We start from the raw sequence: 23,653 nt of genomic DNA, 5'->3' as shown, positions 1-23,653 counted from the left end.
ATAATCTGCTGGTAAGCATTTTAATAGATTTCTGAATTAAAATAAACTCTGTTAACATGATGGCATTAAATTCATTGTTCCATGTTCTTAACTCCATTTCTTCCTATTTTCAGATTCTTTCTTGACATGGTATGCCAACCCTGACCTTGTCACTCGTCCAGTGGGTCCTTTTTCATTCCCCTTTAATGTTGTATCAGTCAGGAAATTAACAAATACTTTTCTCATGGATTGTATTTTCTAAATGGACAATCTATCTAATTCTCAATTACTGAGGGACAGTCTCCACTCATTGAGATATATATAATTGCTTTCCACAAACAAATCTCTGTACAACTTTTCATGAGTGATGTACCCGAGTATTCTGATTCTAATATCTAAACTGTATTGTTAAATCTATTCACCTAAATTTGGGTTATTGCTGATTATGTACTCTGTATAATAGACTTTTAAAAACAAATTCTATATCTGCGGATAATATAAGCATTGTACCCCAATATACAGACATTCTTTTCTCAACCTATGTATTATACAATTTTTTTAACATCAGCTTTAATAAATATTTTAAATCTTTTCTTCCTTCCTTTATCTTGAATGCTGACTTCTCTATAGTGTCAGTCCCTTCATGCCAGTTCCTGTTGTCTGGTCTTCATTATCTATCAATTAATTACATTCCATTATATTGCTCACATCCTCTAATTTCTTCACCACTGGCTCCATGTCCTTAGCCACAGGTGCCTCTGTCCTCACTCTTTATTGTACTGGCATTTCTCATCAAGATTGTCATTACACTCTGTAACAATCACCACCACAACTGGCACTATGATTTTAAGACTTTTTTCCCTTCCAGTGCCAGGCTTGTCCAAAGTATATGACTTCCACCATGAGAGCTACTGTGCCCACCATTTTGTGGACTTAACCAGCGTGCCACAGAATGTGCTTTGAGAGAGTCTTTCATTGAGGCTGCTTAATTTTGGGCCCTTAAATCTTAGTTACTTCAGCGCAATAAACACTTCATTCCTAATAAAGATCTGATAATTTATTTCTCACAATCTTAGTCTTGCATTTATCAGTGTCCAACTTATTTATGTTCTTATGCATTATTTTTAACAGTGATCTTTAATCAATTTCATTTCACTTTATTTCCTCAGTGTTTCTATATCTGTTCATAGTAGAGTGACTTGTTTCTATATCCATTGGAACATTGTTAACTGATCCATAAACATGCTTTGCAAGACTTGTTTTTCAGTCAAAGGCAAACATTCTTTGTTTCTGGCTTTTAGAATAACTATCCTCATTCTTTCTCCAGGTCAGCCCTGGGAATCTTTTTCCTTTATGGCAACACAAGCACAAAATGTACATTTGGTAAAGCTATCTCACATTTGTCACTTGCTTCCTTGTCAACATATGTTAAGATTTACATGAGTTGTTGAAAGTCCACAAATGAATGGGAAAACCATTTAGTCATTAAGAAAGCTAGCAGTATACCACATCAAAATACTTTTTATATAGTCAAATACAATAACATCAGGTTGTTGGCCTTTCACTCTGGTAATTGGTTAATTTACTGGAAAAGAGTTTTTAACTTGTATAGTAACACTGTTTCCTCAGCGTCCTAGGAGTGTTTTGGTCTCTACTGTGTCACGAGCCATTGTGACCTCCATTGGATGAGTTCTCTATTTCTTGGCCTAGTTCCCACCGTGTTCCTTAAAGGCCAGATTCAGCTGGCTTGGCCTGTCACATAAGTAGTACCTTGAGTGCCAATTATCCCCTTGTATATTTTCATTAATTTCAGACCTATGTCTGTAGTATATATGTCAGAACATACTCCAGTCACTATTGGTGTCTCATTACCAGGAATCCTAGCAATTCATTTGCCATGGAAAAATGCAGAATTTAATTTTTACACAGGATCTTTAATTTTTACATTTTATGAAAAAATAAAAACAATATTAACTATTAACTTAATTTTACTGAAGATACCAATGTCACTTATTCAATGTACACAACCTCTCCCTCTTGTGGCTAATTTTTTGAATGCGCTTTAAATTTACATTGCTAAACATACTTCAGTAATCTGCTTCCAGCATAGAGGAGTGGTGGGCAGCCTGTGGGCTGCATGTGGCCCATCAGAGTAATGTGACTGCAGGCCACAAGACATTTTGCTGACATTGACGGTCTGCAGGCATGGCCCCCCCGCAGCTCCCTGTGACCGTGGTTTGCGGTTCCTGGCCAGTGAGAGCTGCGGGAAACAGTTTCATTTTATTTGCAGAAAAATGTAGATTTTTGTTTTTGTATCAGAGAATTTTTTGTTTTTTTTTAATCCTGGAAAACTAGGATTTCTGCTCATCACATTCTGGTTCATCCATTTCCCTTTCTCATATTTAGTATCTTGGTGTTATCTGGCAACTCATCACTGGTGTCCAATCTGCAGGTCTAGGCAGAACTTCTCTACCTTGGTTTGAATAAAGGCAAGTGATCCACGGTCTTTGTGTCTCCATCTTTTTCACCTTGAGTGTTATTTCTGGAAGGCTTCTTTCCCCCAGACTTCTCCATCAGCTTGACTGTTCACATGCCTAGTGACCATTCTTGCTGTCCGCTGTTTTCTTTTAGATCAATCTATCTTAGTGCCCAGTGCCTTGTTGCTTTATGGCTCCCTGTTCCAAAGACTTTACCAAAGGAATCACTGTTCTCTTTTGTCTGATTTGTTGGATGCCCTGACAGTCAGCTTGAATACATATGGGATACCTATGTATGGGCTCTCCTTGTTTCCCGTGTGTGAGATGTAGGGTCAGGAAAATGCCATGCGTGGTCTTCCCTTCCAGTCGGATCCCACAGAAACAGAAGCAGCAGTTTCAGCTGCACACGCTGCAAAACAGCCTTCCTCTACTTTGCTTATTATAGTTAGCAAGGTTCTAGGAATTCTTTCTGGACCAACTGATCTATTTCTTCCTTTTTGTGGGCGTGTCAGTGAGCTGAGACGGTGTTTATCTTTGCACGGATCTTTCCAAAGCCCCTCGTCCCCCCCCCCCCCCCAGGTCTTTCAGAAATTTTAAGTTTAGTTATTTTCAGTTGCGTTGAAAGGAATTTTTTACACACTGGTAATGTTGGTTCATTTCACTGTGCATTACAAGCACGCAGGTGCCACACATTATTTTGTCTTGTGCGTAAACTACATGATTCTTACTGCTTTCACAGCTCATTATGGTCTCTGCCTGTCACAGTAAACTGCCCCTACAGTTCAGTATTGTACCTTTCACTTTCACGTTTTTAATGGACTGTTGTTTGCCTCTACTAATGTTTTACTTTATCTACATAGTAGTTTTCTATTGGAATATTTCTTGTCGCTTGCCTGCTACATCTTGTTATGCTACTTCTAATGTATGCATCTAAATTGTCCTTAGTCTTTGGGACATGATCCTAGTTTTTTTGCTCTTGCTGAAGTGAACTGCTGTTTTGATGTAAACATTTTCTTAAAACAAATGCTACACAAATAAATGACTAATAACTTCTGACTCTTGTCTTTTGTCTTCATTTGGCAAGAATCTTTGAGATGTTCTGAGTCATGATTCACAGGACCATAAGAATATTTTGATGATCTGAGTTCCCCTGGTGGTTATTCAGGTAGTAGAGGATGCACAGCATGTGCAAAACTTGCTGAATAATGTCTTTTTGTTTTGGTATTTGCATGTAATAGCTGGCACTTGTTTATAATAATTTTGTGGTAAAACCTGAAGTGAGCATTCTGTTCGATGACCTCAGATTATATTTTAGTAGATCACACAGGCCCTCATGATGTCACAAGTGTGCATCACAGATATACAGCGTCCATAGAGTGAATGACTGGTTTATCCTATTTTGTAATAAGTTGATAACATATTCTTAGGAACACTTAGATTTACTACTTCCTCACCAATCAATTCCATTCAGAATTGCGCTACAAAATTGTCTAGTACTGTGGTGTTTCCTGGCCAGCTTATGTTTTCCGATTCTGTCACTCATGCATTTGGCCATAGATATTTCCTCTTTTTGGTTCAAGAACTGTGATCAGAGACTTTCATTTTAGGAAATATCAAAGTATGTAATCTATGGAACTAACTTTGAGCAATATTTTGAGGGTCAGCATGCACTACTCTCATTTGATCAGTCATCAGGGATTGTATGTTCTGCATGTAAAAGGAAAAGATTTTTGCAGATTTTTGTAAACCCAAACATTTGACGTCTAATTACTTACAGTATGAGTACTTAAGCTCTTTTAAAAAGAATTTATGAAGGATACTTCAAAATCTGGATTTTGCTTTTCCTGCTCAAACATTAATGTGAAAAGGTGGGTGAGGTAGTATCTTTTATTGGACCAACTTCTGTTGATGGAGACAAGCTTTCCAGCTTACAGAGTTCATCTGTCACAACTAAATAGTTTAGCATAAGCAGTTCACATGTTAACATGTGAAGTGTGCAGTTGTAGGATAAATTGGGTTATAGATTGTTGTAATGAGCCATAAATCCAGTGTCTTTACTGAGTCCGTGATTTTTAGTGTCTAACAAACTTATGGAATAAGCTCCCAGGCTCATCTTTTGAAGGTGGTATTGCAAGTTTCCTTTGATGAGGACCAAGAGGTCAGATATGGAGTGATTGTTTTGTGAAAATGTAATGTTGTGTGAGTGTTAATGTTTCCTGTAGATTTTATGTATGTAGTATCACGTAAGCAAATTAATTTTGCTTACAAACCATTCCCTAGTAGAACAATATGGCTATTTCAGTGGTAAGAAGGGAACACTGTTTTCCTGGAGATGGGGCAAAAAAAGTGACCTGCATACTGATCGCTTCTTGAGGCTAGATGTGAGCTTTTGTAAGCAGACAGACAAGTTGCACTTGGCAGTAATTGTATAAATATGTTTTGACAAATCTGGTTTGTTTGAAAAAGCAGGTAAGTTACTGAAAGGCCGAATTATTTAGATAATAGAGCTTTAGCCTTTAAACTTGTGCATGTTAAGACCAGTTTGATTGGCTAAAGTACAGAAACGAAACACTGTTGTGTAAAACGTGCAACCAGGTGGAAAAAGAATACAGACCAGTAAGCACAGGTCACTTTCCTTACAGTACGTCAAGGTGTCAGATGAAATACAAGACTTTTAGCATTCAGCTAGAAAAGTTCCCTTTAAGGGAAATGAAGAGTATTGAATTTTTCTTATGAGCTAGAGGCTTACTTGAGTTATTTGAAGTATATACAAGTCACACATAATACTACAAAAGGTCTCATAGCATTATTGAAAATGTAAAGTTGTTAGTAAATTGGGCAAATAGAAGCTTTTTTTTTTCTTTAACTTCTTTGTAGGGATAGGAGGGGGATGTATACATTATAAATGTACATTTACCCAAGGCAAAAGGCATACATGTTTTTGATCTAGACTTTCAATAATAATCATTTTCGCTTTATTTTAATCAATACTTGTGACAAAATTAATGAAGATACTTGAGCCATATGAAAAACATTTTAGTTTTATTCTGCATATTTAATTTTAAAACACTGTGATCAAAACTCTTATTCTGAAGGTATTTGTAGAAGTGACAATTACTAAATTAAAAATAGTAATTGCTTTCCAGTTTTGTGGCTGCGTATCTTGAGAACTTGTCATATAAGGCTAGCTACTGTGCCACATTACTTAGAGGAAACTCGTATTCCTTGTCTTAGATTTTTAACTGTGCACAAGGACATTCTTCTAGTCCAAAGAAGACTGACCCAGGGACATTGATTGTTGTATCACAAAAGGGGGCAAGAAAAATGAGGTGCAGAAATAGAGAACTCAACATTTCATATGCTTAAGTCCCCAGAGCAGCCTTCATGGGCTTGCTCAGAGCTTATACAATTAATGTCCCGAGTGAAAATTGGCTGTGGAAGTAGGAGAGTGGTCAATGTTTACTTAACAATGGACTGTTCTTGACCAACGGGCTTTTCATGAACATCAGGCACTCAGGTTTTCCTTTTTTTCGCCTCTGGAGTAAGTATTTGTCAACAAGCAGTTCAAGGACATCCCAGTGATCATTACATTATTATTGTTACAGTTCCCATTGACCTTCTAATATTCCAGTGCAAGTGGAGACAGATACGTAGGCTGCTGCAGAAAGAGCTAGTTGCCTAAAAAACATGCATCAAATCTATAGCAGAACTAGGATTAGAATGCATGTTTGCTCTAGATCTGTGCTTAACCATTAAACAACGCTGCTTCTCAGCATATGTCCACATCATTACAAACAAGAAATAGTTCTGGATCTTTTTTCTCTCCTTTTGTACTTCTCTGTTTATCCCATCTAGATCATTTTATGTACCTGTTGCTAGTTAAAGCAAACCACCAACCTGAAATACTGTTCCCCACCATTTCTTTGCATTACAAACCCATCATTTTGCATGTAGTTTACAACTGTTATTTTATATGTGTTTGCAGTATTGTTGTAGCCATGTCGGTCCCGGGATAAGAGAGAGAAGGTAGGTGAAGTAATATATTTTATTGGACCAGCTTTTGCCGGTGGGTGGTACAAGCTTTTTAGGTAGAGGTCTGTGTAGCTTGGACGCTTGCACCTTCCACCAACAGAAGTTGGTCCAGTAAAAAATATTGTGTATGAGTTGTTATCCTCTCCAAAATGATGCTGAACTTTTCATCGGGATTGGAAAATCCATCTCAAGGAGATGGACCTTAATTTTACTCAGTGGTGACATTTGTGAAATTGTTAAAGATGGATTGGGGGAACCTTATGAGTTGAGGTAGGGATGTGAAGGAGGCTCATTTGCAAATCAAGTTGAAGATAGTCCAATGAGCATTCAGTTTAGGGGTATCTGTTTCTGCCCTAGATTGACTTCAGAGCAGTTCTCGTGGTTACTAGTTCTTCCATTTTTGTTGTGATAGTACTAAATTGTTATCTGAAATATTTAGCCGTATATTAATAAACATGCAGTATATAAATAAACTGCCTGAACAGCTAGACCGGGGCTTGGCAACCTTTCAGAAGTGGTGTGCTGAGTCTTCATTTATTCACTCTAATTAAGGTTTCACGTGCCAGTAATACATTTTAACGTTTTTAGAAGGTCTCTTTCTATAAGTCCATAATATATAACTAAACTCTTGTTGTATGTAAAGTAAATAAAGTTTTAAAAATATTTAAGAAGCTTTATTTAAAATTAAATTAAAATGCAGAGCCCTCGCAGACAGGTGGCCAGGACCTGGACAGTGTGAATGCCACTGAAAATCAGCTGATGTGCCGCATTCGGCATGCATGCCATAGGTTGCCTGCCCCTGAGCTAGACACTCCAGTAATGACAGGAACACACTTGAGCAAGGTGCTGTACAAACATAGGCCCTGATCCAGTAAGTTCCTTCCGCATGCATAACTCAAAGCATAAGTTGTCCCATTGTAGTAAAGTCACATATGTATTTAGGTACCTTTTTCTGTCTGGGCCACAGAGTAGAAGGGTGATCTCTGCCTCAGAGAGTTCACAGTCTAATGAAATTAGTTGACTTGTTTGTTACAATATTTAAAAAAGCTAGTTGGAATAAGCCATGTAGCTGCTGCTTGCATATTACTTGTGTTGCCACTCCCCATGATGTACCTATTTTGGTGACCAAAGACAAAGGGATCAGATCTTCAATACACTGGGACAGCGGGTGAAGTCCTAGCAGTATAGGAATATGGGTCACAATGACATGCATTCAGTTCAGTCCATTTGCTTAGGACAGCAGTTCTCAAACTGTGGGTCGGAATCCCAAAGTGGGATGCAACCATGTTTTAATGGGGTTGCCAAGGCGGGCTTAGATTTACTGGTGCCCAAGGCAGAAGCCCTAGCCCCACCTCCCAGGGCCAAAGCTGAAGCCTGAGGGCTTCAGCCCTGGGTAGCGGTGCTCAGGTTACAGACCCCCTGCCCTTGGTTTTGGCTCTCCCCACCCAGGACAGTGAGGTTTGGGCTTTGGCCCTCCCCCACTCAGGGTGGCATGGCTCAGCCTTCGGTCCCCCCTCCTGGGGTTGCGTAGTAATTTGTGTTTTCAGAAGGGGGTCACAGTGGAATGAAATTGGAGAACCCCTGTCCTAGAACATGAACAGTTGAAATATAGCCTCTGTACCACATGCAAACCATGGAGAACTGCAGAGAGTTTATAAAGTAAAACTGTGGGACAGCAGAGATACTGCCAAACTGAGTTCTTACACAACTACCTTTGGTATCTAGATTATTCAATGCCCTGAAATCAATAGGAGTGGGGAGTGTACCATAGGGAATCATGTGATGCTGAATCTCCAACTTAAAAACGTCAGAGAAAGAAGACACAGTGGGTTCTTGTAGAGCCAAACATATCTGCCTTTTATTATTTCTAACCTAGCAAAACCATACAGTTCATTGGATTTCTTCATACACTTATTTTTTTATAAATTCATGGTTTATCTTGTGGTAGGCACAGGCTTTCTTACTGAACACCGAAAGGAACTGTTCTTTATGTCTAAGCATGTATTGATTCTGCTCCCAACTATTTCTTGTTATGTTGTGTTGGGTAAGTCACCTAACCAGTGGTTTTCAAACTTTTTTTTTTCCTGGTGACTCAGTTGAAGAAAATTGTTGATGCCCGTGACCCAACGGAGCTGGGGATCCAGGGTTTGGGGTTGGTGGGAGGGGGCTCTGGGGTGGATGGGGATGAGGGGTTTAGGGTGCAGGAAGAGGCATTCGGGGAAGCTCAGGGCTGGGGCCAGGGCTTACCTTAGGCAGCTACCTGTCAGTGATGCAGTCGGGGTGCTAAGGTAGACTTCCTGCCTGTCCTGGCACCATGGGCTGCAGTGCGCCCCGGAAGTGGCCAGCAGCATGTCTGGCTCCTAGGCGGAGGCTTGCAAGTGGCTCCATGCAGCTCTCGCCCACAGGCACCACCCCCAAGCTCCCATTGGCTGGTTCCTGGCCAATAGGAGTGTGGAGCCAGTGCTCAGGGTAGGGGCAGTGATCCTAGGAGCTGGACCTGCTGCTAGCCGCTTCAGGGGTGTAGTGTGATGTCAGAACAGGTAGGGATTAGCCTGTCTTAACTGGGCAGAACCACTGATGGGACTTTTAATGGCTCGGTCGGCGATGCTGACCATATCCACCACAATCCACTGCCTTACATTTCACTATCCAGTACTGGGTCGCGACCCACAGTTTGAAAACCACGGACCTAAGCCAACATTTTCAAATTGCCGTTGATTTTTGTTCCCTCAGTTTTTGTGTGCCTTATCTGAGAGATGGTGGGCATAATTTTCAGAAATGCTGAGAGTCCATTGATTCATTTGAAATTGTGTGGCTAGCTCTTCTGAAAATTGGAAATACAGTGTCTCAAGTAACGCACCCAAAATCAGTAACATTTTTGAAATTTTTGTGCCTCAGGTTGCCTATCCTTAAAATGGTGATAACTACTGTGCCAAATTGGCAGCACTATTATGATGCGTCCCGCGCTTTGCCCTCTTGTAGGGAGTTCAGGGTGCTGTTTACCACTCTTGAATGGGAATATCAGCTGTCCCACTAATGTCCCAGAAAACAGGAGTGGAGAGGGAGGGACCCTGGCCCGTCCTCTACTCCGGGTCCCAACCCAGGGACAGCGGCGAACCACTTGAACTAGTGATTCCTTCCCCTGGGCTACTTCCTTCTCCGGCCCTTCAGCTTGTAGGGCTTCCTGCTCTCTCTCCGCTTGGGCCAAGTTTTTCCCAACCTCTTGTGTCCGTAGAGTCTCTCTGCTCTGCACAAGCAGGGTTTCCCTTTACCTACGGTCTTGGTCTTCTCGTCTGCCACGGCACTTCTCCAAACTGTTCTTCGCTCCAACACCAAACCACTCTGCTTGCACTCCTCCAACTGTCTGATTAAAGCAGGGGGGTTTTATCAGGTGACTGGCTTCAGGTGCTCTAATTGGCTTAATTGGTGTCAGGTTCTCTAATTAATCTGTAGCAGCCTCTCTTCCCTCTACAGGGAATAAGGCTCTTATCATCCTGAGGCTTACATATCTCCCATCTATCATTCTCCTGCTGCCTCTGGCCATGCTATATCATACTATCTACCTTGGTAATGTGCTTTGAGGGCCTCAGATGAAAGCAGGTGTGATTATAATACAAGCACATCTTAACAAGGCTTCACTTTAAAATCCTTCATCTGTATGTTATTTTTAAAAAAATTATAACTTAGGCAAATTGTCAGTTTTTGTTGTGGAAAACTGCATTAGAAAATTACAGAATTACAAATCTCAACATAGCTCTAGATTATAACTTCTCATCTGTGACCTGCATCTAAGATTAGAATCTGACAAATTAGCTGGCAGAGCTAAAATTACAACTGAATTTAATGCCAGGATGTTTTGAAACAGAATACTTCAAATTAACAAGTCTAGGCTGGAAGTTAACCTCTTCTTACAGTGACCTGAACCATGGATGTTTATAGCTATCTGAGGGAATGTACACCATCAGTCACTGCTGAAATTTAAATAACAACAAGAGTGATACAGCCATCTAAACCTGATGTGTGACAACCCATTTGGGAGGCTGGTCATGTAATTCAGCTTGATAAATATGTGATTAATTCATTTTAGAAAATAATATTTAAAATGTAATGCAAGATAATTTTCATATGTACCTTTTGATATATATATTTCTTAAAGGCATATTTCAAATGTACTGGATTGATCTGTTGTGTAATGGGGTATTGAATTATTTTGTCATTCAGTACAGGTATTACATACCAGTTTCTTTTTGAATGTTAAAGTTGTTATATAATGTTTAATGTCTTTATGGGTTTTTGTACCATCTTAATCCACAATGTTTGGGCATAGATTCTATCCTGGCAGCTGATTTAGTGAAGCTTGAGAGACTGTCTCAAAATGTCTCAGGCTTTCCATGTTTTACTTTGGGCTTATCCTGCATCATCAGTGGTGGCAAATAGTTAACTAAAGGTCAAGTTATTTATTTTAAAGAGAGTGTCAATTGTAATACAGTACTTTGCAAAACAATGAATGTATATAGTTAGGTTAAGTGTGTGTGTGTGTTGCAGAAAGTGGGGTGGAATTCTGGAGCAGCTGCATTTTTGTTGTTCCTGGTGTAGATTAGCAAAGCTGCTACATGCACTGATGGACCTTATTCCAGTTTCATCCATGCAATAGGCTTCACCATTGTCAATAACATCTTTGTCCATAGTAGGGATTTGCAATACTGCAGCCACACCAGCAGCTGGCAACCAGTGTCTGTAACTGGGATAAATATCCAGTGTAGACAGAGGCCTCTCTGTGTGCTGCTACTTATTTCCCATAAAATGCCTTGCACTTCTATCACCTTGACTTGTCAACAAAGTCACCAACAAGTATGTAAAGGCCTTGATATCTTGCAAACCAGTCTGCATTTTCAGATCCCTGCACCCACTCACAGTCTGAGTGAGTTCATTGGAGCCTCACGAGCCAGCATGCAGGACTGCAACTTGTTTGTTTGTTTGTTTTTTTAAAACAACAAAATTCTTATGCATGTTTTTTATCCATTTAGCCTGGCTAATTATAATGAAAATATATTATTCGTTCAAGCCTTGAGAAGTTATCTGACAATCTCATCAAAATGTTTATATTCTTATCAGGTACGACAGGCAAAGCATCATCCCCACCACCTGTCTTAGACACAAGGCAGATGAATGAGAAACTAGAGACTATTTTATTTCAGCTCCGCCAGGTTACACGCGAGAGGGATGAGTTACGCAAGCGCCTTGCACTTTCATCTCCTGGATCAACCTTCGATGACTGCAGGTAAAAAAAAAAAAATAATAATAATAATAAAAAAATTAGATTGCAAAATGTGTTATACCACTCCCAGAATGTATACACCTGGCACTAATATTTGTTGCTGACTCGTGGATGGTGAAGAGATATAGCTTTGTAGTTCCTGGGTGTTACCTCAACAAAAGACAAATGTCAAGTGCCTATAGAAGGGCATTTTTCAAACCCACTTTGCTGTTGGGTTCAAATGAACATTGGCAGCTTTCCAGTCCATGGAAATTCATGTATCATTGGGTATGAGTCCATTCTCCACAGACCTGAGTGTCCTCTCACCACTTACCTTTGTAGTTTTGGGGGGGGCTGAGACCAACCACAAGGTCCTATGTCATCTGGGGAACAGCGTTCTCCTAACTTCTTCCTGGGATCGTCAGGGGAAACTGGGTGACCACATGTAGGATTAAGAGCCACATATTACTGCCCATTGCTTCTGAGCTAATGATTAGAAAGAGAGGGGTGAACATCTCTTCCACTCCAAGAGTTCTGCTGTGAGAGTATATAAAACACTTGTAAAACCCACTTGCCCACAGTGAGTGGGTTCCTTAGGGCTGGAAAGTCACTTGCTCCTTCCTTGGAGAGGAAGGGTGAAGAAGTCATAGCTAATGTTATTGAGGAGCAATGGAGAAAGTCAGTGGGCAGAATGGATAGAGCTGCTTCTGTTTACAAAGCAAAGGAGAGGAAGCCAAGGAGCAGAGCAACATCCCAACCACTTCTCTTTGGGAGTAAGAGAGGAAGCCAGCAGTTTTCTGTGTGAGAACAGGGCAGATAGACTAGCAGCAGCAATAGAGCCCTCCATAGAGATATGGCCCAACACAAAATCCCTTGTAGGAAAGGGGGGCTCCCCAGCACTAGCTTACTGCGGATGGAGGATATACTGATTGTGGGGGCTGCACACTATTAATGTGCAACTCTCCATCAAGCAATGCTGGGCACACAAATTTAAATAATTAGTGCCACCCCCAATAAACTAAGCCTGGGCAACCCCAATATTCATTGTTTTAATTTGAAAAGGGGGCTGCCTAGCAATCCGTTGTTAGGCGGGAAGCATTAATTCAGAGTGTGGGGTCTCCAAGGGAGGTGAATGGAGATGGGGAAAGGGTTGGTTTGTTTTGGAGGAGCGAGGATGTGAACCTATAGAAACATGGGTTTGAAGGGCTATGCTAGTAGAGGTATTTTCCACCATCACTAGTAGACTCAGTCCTCAGCATAGTACTTGTCAGGGAAATATGTTGAGCCCTGGAGTAAATTAGTCCCACGGCCACTGGATGCTGAAATGCATTTGCCAAGCACAGGCTTCCTGGGAGGCCTGAGGCAAATCTTAGTCTGTGCCTCAGTTTCCCCATCTGTCAGTGTTGATGCCTATTGTTATGGGGTCTCTGCTAACCTGAGTATTAGAAGCAAGACTGTTAACTGCAAACTTTAAGTCCCTCTGAATGTGGTCAGGATTTGAACCAGTGAACTGGAGTTGAAAGGCTGTGTTTTCCATTACTAATCTCTGAGCCAGCCATTCTGCCTACCTCACAGGGGTGCTGTGAGACTTACTTAATAAGCATTAAGCCCTTTGAACTTCTGTCATATATTCTATCAAAGGATATCCAAAGTGTTTTTGTGTGTCATTTGGCCAAATCCTGAAGTTATTAAGTTTTTTCACTTAGTCCTTACTCAGGAAGAACTCCCATTTGAAGCAGACTGACTTTGCCTGATTTAAAGATTTGGCTGCTTGACTATTTTATAACAATAATTTATTGTAATATAAGTCAGGATATTATTATAAGATTTTGTTGGGCTTTTAGAATGCCAAGTTTTTTTCTTTGTTTTGAACAAGAGATCAATCCACTGCTATAGCTGCTGGAAATGTGTGCAATGGAAAATACATTTATAAGCTTTTCACAGTCTTAAGAACTACTTTTTAAAAATAAATATTGTGGTTGACCAGTGTTTAAACACCTCATATTAAAGAGGGATAGGTACTAGCTTCCAAACAATTAAAGGGATTTCAGAAATAGGAAATGAATAGATTTGAGTTGATTTCACTTTCATTCTTTAAAAAAAAAAATCTCCTTGATAATACTTTTAATTTTCATTTTCCAGTCCTTCCCCATGCAAAACTCCCATTGATCTCTGTAGGACCCCAGGGTTGAGCCCAGATAGTGTAAGTAGAGCTGTGTGAATATCCATTTTTTCTTCTTCGAGTGATTACTCATGTGTATTCCACAATAGGTGCTCGTGCTCACCACATGCACCAGTGCTGGACGTTTTCCTCCTAGCAGTACCAGTAGGGGAGCACCCTAGCAATCCCTGGAGTGACGCCTCCATGGCGTGGTATAACGGGCGGTATGCGCTCCCCCCACCCTCAGTTTCTTCTTGCCATGAGTGAAGGTGCTTTGGAACTGCTCTGCTGCAGCGTTAGTGTAGCTCATCCCCAAAACTGCTTTTTCATTCAGTGTACGGTACCTGTAGTTAGGTTAGGTTAGTTTAGTTTAGTTTAGCTAGTGTGCCCGGGCCGGGGCATGCCCCGTGCCGCAGATTTTAAGTCGTGCGACACTTGTAGGTGATCTGTGCCAGTGAGTGATCCACGCACGGCCTGTTCATGCTGTTTGAGGGAACCTATCTCAGTGATCGCTGCAAGATTTGCAAGTCGTTTAAGCCTCAGACCAAGAGAGAAAGGGACATTAAGCTCCAGTCTATTCTGATGGAATCAGCTCCGGCATGTGGCTCCTAGTCGGCATTGCAGTGTTGGTGCGCAGCAACTCTTCAGCGCCATCGACTAGTCGGCACTGCTCCCCGTCCACGGGGCATGCCAAGAAGGCTAGGAAGAGGCCTTCTTTGCTGCAGCACTGGAGTAAACCCAGGACAGAGGCTAGACCCATGTTGGGCAGTCCTCGATCCCCACAGCTGCTAGGCCTCTGACTCGAATGGAGTAGCCCGGCCAATACAGAGCAGGCCTCCCTGGATGTCCGGATGCCCTCCACACTGGAGCACCGCTGATATTGGCCCTGCGCTCCAGAGGCAAGCTGCTCCTGAGATCTCCACAGTCACCCCCAGCTCAGTACCAGTCTCGGTTGAGAGAATGTTTCTGATGCCATTCGTTGCCCAGCGACCGTTCAGGATAGAGTCCACGTGGATCGCCCTTGACACCCACCAGGCTGTCTGGTTGGGTTCTGTCTGACCGAGACTCTTCGCACTGCTCCACCTCGAGGAGTGAACACCAATGGGACCAAGGCAGACGACACCAAAGGTCCTTGTTTGGGGGGGACAGGGGCTGTGACAGGCAGTCACAGCACAAACGTCAACGTCATTCCTGTTCATTGTCCCACTCCAGGATCCCGCCACAGCACCGCCACTATGGCCCTGGGCGTCAATCACCTGTGTCTCGCCTTCGCGGGTCCACCCGCCGAAGCCAATCGCGGAGCAGTTGTTACTGATGGTACTGGTCCTCCACATTGGGATTGTGGTCCCATGGTCGGCATTGCTCCCAGTGCCACTGCTTCTCCTGGTCCAGGGACAATAGCAAGTCACATGTCAGCCTGGCCTACCTTCGTAGTTGTCCATCAATGGGCCAGGCCGAACAGCCACAGAAGGACCATTGGCCTCCCTCTCCAGACCTCCAAGGAAGGAGTTGGTGGGACATACATCCTTGCCACTGTGCCCAAAGACTGACCACGTGGTGAACCTTCTGGTGCCGGTGGACACACAAAGTACCATGCCGGTCTCTTCACCCTCCCTGGATAAGGCGATTATGGCCCCTCCTCCCTCCATCCCACAGAAGGACTTTAGGGCCCACCAAGAACTCTTTAAAAGAGTGGCATCAAGCCTCCATCTCCAAGCAGAGGAGATGGAGGAGCCTTAGGACTCCCTGTTTAATGTACTGTCCTTCTTGGCATCAAGCAGGGTGCCCTTCTCTCTCCATGAAGGGGTGGCAAAAATTTCAAATGCCCTGTGGTAAACCCCAGCCTCATTGGCCCCTATCTCTGAGAGAGTGGAAAGCAAGTACTTTGTACCCGCCAAGGGGCATGAACACTTATACATTCACCCTGTTCCTAACTCCCTGGTGGTTGAGTCAGTCAACCACAGGGAATGGCAGGGCCAACCAGCCTCTACCCCGAAAAATAAAGATTCAAGGTGGCTGGACTCATTTAGAAGAAAAAATTTATTCGTCCTCGAGCTTCCAGTTACAGGTGGCAAACCACCAGGCTCTCCTGGGCCGATATGAGTTCAATCTGTGGGGCTCCCTGCCCAAGTCTGAGGACTCCCTCCAGGAGCGTGACAGGAAGGAGTTCAAAGTGCTGGTGGAGGAGGGCACAGCGGCTGCCAGGGCAACCCTGCAGGCAGCTTCAGATGCAGTGGACACGGCTGCATGGTCCATGGCCTCCGTGGTGTCCATGAGAAGGGCATCATGGCTCCTGCTCTCTGGGCTGTCCAGTGAGGTGTTGACCTCTCTGCAGGACCTCCCATGTGATGGCAAAGCTCTGTTTGTGGAACAAACGGATACAAAGCTGCATGGCCTGAAAGACTCCCGCGCGACAGTCCAGATTCCGGGTCTCTGTGTTCCAGCTCTGGCTAAACCTAAGTTCAAGCCGCAGCAGACTCCTGCTCAGGCCACCCATTCAAAATACGAGACTGCTTATAAGAAGTCGTGGGACTATAAGAGGCGCCCCCAAGAGACAGTCTCTGCCTGCCCTCCAGCCTGGGTCCTCCAAGGGTAAACAAGCGGGGAAAAGGTGGTTTTGATGGGACACCCGGGGGCGCCCTGCCAGTTCTTATCAGGGATCCACCCTCAAAAAAGTTTCCCTCCTCCAATTGGTTGTGCGCTTTCCTCCTGGAGTGATCACAGCTGACCTCTGGCCAATGGGTCCTCAACACCATCTCCCGGGGCTACACCCTCCAGTTTCCTTCTTCCCCCCAACCCCCATCCCTCCTGGGGAACCCCTCACATGAGGTTCTGCTCTAGCAGGAGGTGGTGCGGTTCCTGGGCCTAGGAGCAGTGGAAGTGGTACTGGGGAAGTTCATAGGCAAAGGGTGGTACTCCTGGTATTTCTTTATCCCAAAGGCGGCTCAGGACCATCTTGGACCTGCGAGGCCTGAACCAGTATATGGTGAAGCTCAAGTTCCACATGGTCTCCCTGTCCTCCATCATCCCCTCCCTGGATCCCGGGGACTGGTACGCCGCCCTCGATCTGCAGGACACGTACTTCTACATTCATATATTCAAGGGGCACAGACGCTTCCTCCGTTTCACGGTGGAGCAGGAACACTACCAATTTATGGTTCTCCCATTTGGCCTGTATGCTGCCCTATGGGTATTCACAAAATGTTTGTCAGTGGTGGCGGCCTACCTCAGGCGCTGGGGAGTGGGGGGTCCAGATCTTCCCCTGTCTGGACGACTTGTTGGTCAAGGGGAAATCTTGGTTGCAGGTGTGGGATCATGTGGCGCTTCTTCTGTCCATGTGCACCACTTTGGGCCTGTTGGTAAACAATACCAAGTCCACATTAGTCCCGGTACAACGCATAGAGTTTATTGGGGCAGTCCTGGATGCCTCATCTGCAAGAGCCTCCCTCCCACCGAACAGGTTCGAGACTCTGAAGGGGCTCATCAACACAGTCACAAGGTTTCTGGTGACAGCCAGAGCATGCCTCCAGCTCTTGGGTCACATGTCAGCAGGCATGTATGTGGTCCGTCACACTAAACTCAGGATGAGGCCCCTCCAGCTCTTATTGGCGTCGGAGTTCTCTCAAGCCAGGGACAGAATGGACAAAGTCCTCCCAGTGCCCGAGCCAGTGATCACCTGCCTACAGTGGTGGTCCTCCCCAAGAAACATGCTCGAAGGGGTCCCGTTCAGAGGCAGGGCCCCGTCGCTCAAACTGGTGTCCGACGCCTCGGACCTGGGATGGGGAGTGCAGGTGGGGAACGTTCAGACTCAAGGTCTGTGTTCAGCTCAGGAACTGGCCTTCCACTCGCACCTGGAGGGCCGAGTGGTCAGGGTCCTCATGGACAACACAGCTTCGAGGTTCTACATCAACAGACAAGGTGGGGCCCAGTCCTCTGCCTCTGCCACGAAGCCCTCAGGCTGTGGGAATTTTGTATAGCCAACAATATCTGCCTACAGGCCTTCCATCTGCTGGGCACCTGGAACGCATGGGCATATCGCTTGAGCAGGGACTTCTCCTCTCAGCACGAGTGGTCTCTCTACCCAGAGGTGGTGCACAGACTTTTCCAAGTGTGGGGAACTCCCCAGGTGGACCAGTTCGTGACTCGGCAGAATCGTCGCTGACCCCGGTTCAAGGTGTGGCTGCTCAATGGTTAGGTAGGGAGGAAAGGACGTGCTTGGAAGGGTTTCAGCGTGTCCGCCTAGAAAGCAGGCGGCCCTCCATGCGCTGAGCTTTCTTGGCAAAGTGGTCTCGGTTTTCCAGATGGGTGGATGAGCGGGGTGTTTTCCTGGTGGCCACCCTGATCCAGCTTATTCTGGACTACCTCCTTCACCTTAAAGACCAGAGCCTGGCACCTTCGTCAGTCGAGGTGTCCCTGGCAGCCATATTGGCCTTCCATCTGCCAGTGCAAGGCTACATGGTATTCTCCATGCTATGACTGGCCGATTCTTAAGGGGTTGGATCATCTCTTCTCGTATGTTAGGTCCCCAGTACCACAACGGGACCTAAACCAGGTGTTGCACAGAGCCCCCGTTTGAGCTGCTAGCCATGTGCTCCTAGTCACACCTCTCCTGGAAGGTGGCCTTCCTGGTTGCGATCACGTTGGCTAGGCTGGTCTCAGAACTCAGGGCCCTGACCTCTGAGCCCCCGTTCACGGTGTTTCATAAAGATAAGGTCCAGCTCTGCCCACACCCTTCCCGAAGGTGGTCTCCATCTATCACATGGGTCAGGACGTTTTTCTGCTGATCCTCTACCCCAAGCCCCATGCATCCAGTGAGGATCGCCGCCGCCACACACTGGATGTGAGACAGGCTCTGGCTTTTTACCTGGAGCGGACTAAGCCGTTCAGAAAGTTCTTGCAACTGTTCATCGCCTCGGACAAGTGCATGAAAGGTCGGCCAATCTCCACTCAGCAGCTCTCCATTTGGATCACCTCGTGCATGCGTACCTGTTATGACCTGGCGGGAATCCCTCCACCACCAATTGTGAAGGCGCACTCGACTAGGGCACAGGCCTTGTCGGCTGCCTTTTTGGCCCATGTCCCCATCCAGGACGTTTATAGAGCTGCCACTTGGTCTTCAGTTCACATGCTCACCTCGTATTATGCGATTGTCTCTCAGACCAGGGAGGACGCTGGGTTTGCTAGGGCTGTGCTCCGTCCTGAGAGTTTGTGAACTCCTTCCCATCTCCAATAGATATAGCTTGGAATCACCTATTGTGGAATGCATGTGAGCAATCACTCAAAGAAGAAAAGACAGTTCCCTTTTCCGTAACTGGTGTTCTTTGAGATGTGTTGCCCATGTCCATTCCACATCCCACCCTCCTTCTCCTCTGTCGGAGTTGTCCGGCAAGAGGCATCACTCCAGGTTCACTGGGGCGCTCCCCTAGGGGTACTGCTAGGGGGAAAACTTTCAGCACCAGTGCACGTGGCGAGCACGCACATCTATTGTGGAATAGGCATGAGCAACACATCTTGAAGAACACCGGTTACGGAAAAGGTAACTGTCTTTTCCCCCCCGCTTCGGTGGCCAAACCAAAAAGAAAAAGTAAATAATTATAACATTGTTTGACCCAGAAGGACACATTTTGTTTTAGTTTTTGTGGTTTTGCCTCATTTCCTTTTTGTTAAAGAATTTGAAGTACAATTCATATGAAAAATTATTTCAGGTGAAAAAGTTAAAACATTTTTAAAATATTGAAACCGTTTTGTTTTTCAGGTTTTTTTTTTTTTTTTGACAGAAACAATTTGTCAAATTCTTTAAACGTTTTGGTCAACCCAAATGTGTATGTGTGTGTGTGTGTGTGTGTGTGTGTGTGTTGAAAAAATGTTTTGTCCTTAAATTTCCCCCCCAGCTCTTAATGTAAGTGTTTTTTTTGTTAGCTTTTATTATACCTGTGCTTTTCCTTCTGCTTGTGGGTGTAAACGGGTGGTATTGACAAACTGAGATCCTGGCATGTCATGATGAGGGGGATTAAAATCACTTCTATACAAGTGGAGTATGCTGGAAAAGGGGAGTGATTGCTTCAAAAGTAGGTACTGCCATGCCAGAGAGTGCTAGCTGAACTGAGTTCCGAGTTGCCACACATTTAGCTCCTGAAAAGAGCAAAAGCAGTGCTGTCTGATACTTGGCATCCTGCTGGGTAAAAGCAGGGTTGCTCACGCTAAAGTAACATCTGTCAGTGACTGTGTGTGCATGTACATATGTTGTGCAGCATGTACATGGTGGTGTGACCAGTATTTGGCTAGAGTTTATGCGTTGAAGGAGTATGTTACATGCTTACAGGTACTATTCTAATTGCCCTTATTAATATTTTTTCCTTAAAGAATTTGAAACACAAAAATGAAAGCTGCATTTGAGAGCTGACAGTACATTATGTGTAGTCTGTAACAATTACTGCACGTAGAGGGGAGATAGTAAATGTAAACATTTTCAAGCTGCTGGAGATATTACCAGCAATAGAGGCACTGGTTATTCATCTTAGTTTGTATTTCCTTGCTAATGTGACCAGGTCCCAATTTTGCCGTGATGTATACCGAAGGCAATCCCATTGGAATCCAAAGGGAGTTTCGTGGGGGGAGGTTTTTAGTAGAACCTCAGAGTTACAAACAACCTCGGGAATGGAGGTTGTTTGTAACTCTGAAATGTTCATAACTCTGAACAAAACGGTATGGCTGTTCTTTCTAAAGTTTACAACTGGACAGTGATTTAAAACAGCTTTGAAATTTGTGCAGAAGGAAAATGCTGCTTGTAACTACCTTAATTTAAATGAAACAAGCACAGAAACAGTTTCTTTACCTTGTCAAATCTTTCTTAAACTTTCCCTTTATTTTTTTAATATTTTACTTTTAACACAGTACTGTACTGTATTTCTGTATTTGCTCCTCCTCCTCCCCCGGTCTCTGCTGCTGCTTGATCGTGTACTTCCGGTTCCAAATGAGGTGTGTGGTTGACTGGTCAGTTTGTAACTCTGAGGTTCTATTGTATATGAGTCAAATCAGGATTTGACCCATAATTCTTACGCTTTGGATGTATAGATTTGTTTATATTCTTTGAAACTGACATTTCTATAAAATATAACAAATATCTCTTTAATGAAAATAATCTCCCTGCTCTAGGGAATATAGTTCCTCAATTTGGAGGCAAAGTAAAATTGCCCAAATCTGAACTCTGATCTGACTGCTGTATAGTTTTAAAAGGATGTGTATTGCTGTAACAATATGATCTTTGATTTTTTGATCTGTAATATAATTCCATCTGCATTTCCACATTGCCCTCAGTTTGTGGGGCTTAAACCTCTAAAATGGCAATATAGAACGTTATTCTGTTTACATCTGGACCAGCTACCTAGGATACAAGTATTGGCATTGTCATTAGCACCACCTTTGCTTAGGTAGGTTAGATTGTGTACACTTGCAGTATTTCTATGTGTTTATTTCCAGCTGAGTCTTATAAGGTAAGGATTCTAAGTATTAACTTTCAGCTTCGTTTGAGACATAGGACATTCTTTCTTCACTTTACAGTAAAACAAATGTTTGCCTTTGAGACAGGCTTATCAGTTGCCTTTTGGTTGTATCTCTCACACTGAAATATTTTGCCAAATGTACATTTCTGATTACAAGCTTAATATGAGCATGTGTTAATTGGACTCAATAAGCATAGTATATTTACTGGGATTTAAACTGTGCTTCAATTAACATCATTTTAATTACTCTGGACGGATGGTGTCTGCTTTCAATAATTTCACCCTAAAGCCTCATTTAAGTCATAGTTGGGTTCTGAATGTTTCTGTCGGAGGGGTGGCTAATTGTAGAATGACTTTTTTATTTTTGGTAACTTGGATTAACGTTTTGAAAAGGAAATACTCTCTAACAGTTGATAATGCTGATAACTCATACAGCACTATTAATAAAGGGGTATTCTGCTGCTTGGCATTCTTGTTGGGAGAACATGTAAAAATAGTGTTCATGAAAGTCCTGCTTCGTTATTGGAAGTTTATCTGTAATGTGAAATTCAGTTTTAAATGCTGCTACGATTTGTCAGGCAAGACAGTTGTTCCCAAGATCAGTTTCATGTTGGGAGAGGGGAGTTAAATGCTGAGACACAATCACTCACTTTGAGTTCTTCAGTCAAAATATAGCTCTATTCCTTAAATAATAAATAAAATAAAATGGGCACGTTAGTATTGCTCACATACTCTTTGTAAGTCTGCACATCTTATGTGAGCAGTATTTTGTTTTTGCTATTCTCACCACTGCAGCTGTGCAAAGACCACTTCCATTCTTCCTCATCAATCGAACTGCCAGCTAAATTTCAGTTCCAGATTCGTTACTGCTGTTTGTGTCTGAAGCAGAAAGAATCCGGGTTACTTTTCAGGCTGAGCTTGCAGTGCTGACATTTGGAGGGTGGGGAAATGTGCTCTAAAGTGGCAACTGACCAAATTTGGTAGGAGACTGAACAGGTTCAAAAAGAAATCGGAGTTTCACTCAGCTCTGTTCATTGCCGACTGGCTAGTTTGATTTTTAGGGGACCCAGGAGACAGATCATGTGACTATCAAATGTTTCATTGTGAAACCAGAAAACTCAGTCTTGGAAAAACATTGTGGCTATCCAGAGACAGCAAAGAGTTTAATTTAGAGTTTCTACAGAAGTTTAATGGGCCAAAAACACATTCAGACAAAATACTGCCAGTTTGGTTTGTTTCCAACACCAAAATTAGTAGAGTTTCACACAACTAGGGGGTTTTCGGAAAAAAACCTTTCCATCGTGCCTTAGCTCAGTAAATGAGTTGTGTGAGAGTTCTTGATAAATGCCAGCCAAGGTAGATGATTTTTGTTGTTGTTGTTACTTTTATCCAGTCATTCTGATACAATTTTAAATTCTGGTCTCTGAAGTCAGCTTGATTTAGAGTGGCTTGTAATTTGCACATCTCTTTAGAGTCTATTAGTGGTGTGTTTTCTTAAAAATTAGCATATTGTCTTATGTGAATAAAATAAAACTCCTGGAGTATTTAGTAGAAGCATGTCTGATGTATACAGTTAAATTTGAGTCTTTGAAATCTTTATATCCTTCATTTGTAATAGCTTAAAATATGATCATAACACTTCGACAGATGTTGAATTTAGCAGCATGAGTTAGGTGGATAATTTATGCTGTCACAGATGCATGCACTTGTTACCCATTTGAAATTCATTGAGGAGATCAGGGCTGGCAGGCTAACCCAGGAAAGCAGAGTCAACTGTGACTGACTGAATTATGTAGCAGGAAAGTTCTGTTTTGTAAAATAATTCTTTTGTCCCTGGGAGAGGTGTATGGGTTGTTAATACATGTTTGAGTTGTTGTTGTTGTTGTTAAAGAAAATAATCTCTTTATAAGAGTTACATCTCTTTACAGTGTGTATCTCTCTATCAATATAAAGTGGTGAAGGTGCCAGTCATGACTCTTCAGAGCCAGGTTCAGATCCATGTTCTACCACAGAGCCTATGTGACTTTTGGCAAGTCACTTGGCCCAGGTCTGCACTACGAACTTGCATTTGTATAACTACGTCACTATGGGGTGTGGAAAATGCACGTCTCTGAGTGATGCAATTATACTGACCGAACTCCCAGTGTAGATATTGCTACAGGAGGGCTGGGCAAACTACAGGCCGGATCCCTCAGGGCTTTGGATCTGACCCACAGGATCGCCCCCCTGGCGCGGCAGGCCCCGT

At 43.3% G+C, this 23,653-nt stretch overlaps 1 protein-coding gene across 1 annotated transcript in view; it reads left to right on the top strand.

Moving 5' to 3' along the window:
- DLG5 (discs large MAGUK scaffold protein 5) overlaps positions 1 to 23,653 on the top strand; it is a 197,981-nt gene that overhangs the window by 90,537 nt on the left and 83,791 nt on the right. The window contains exon 3 of the mRNA XM_050959879.1: positions 11,604 to 11,769. Within this exon, the coding sequence (XP_050815836.1) occupies positions 11,604 to 11,769 (166 nt within the window). The remainder of the gene's footprint in view (positions 1 to 11,603; positions 11,770 to 23,653) is intronic.

Source organism: Gopherus flavomarginatus, chromosome 6, assembly GCF_025201925.1.
Source record: "Gopherus flavomarginatus isolate rGopFla2 chromosome 6, rGopFla2.mat.asm, whole genome shotgun sequence".
Taxonomy (NCBI): domain Eukaryota; kingdom Metazoa; phylum Chordata; order Testudines; family Testudinidae; genus Gopherus; species Gopherus flavomarginatus.
Note: the sequence above shows the minus strand (reverse complement) of the source record. Positions and strands in the feature narration are given on the sequence as shown.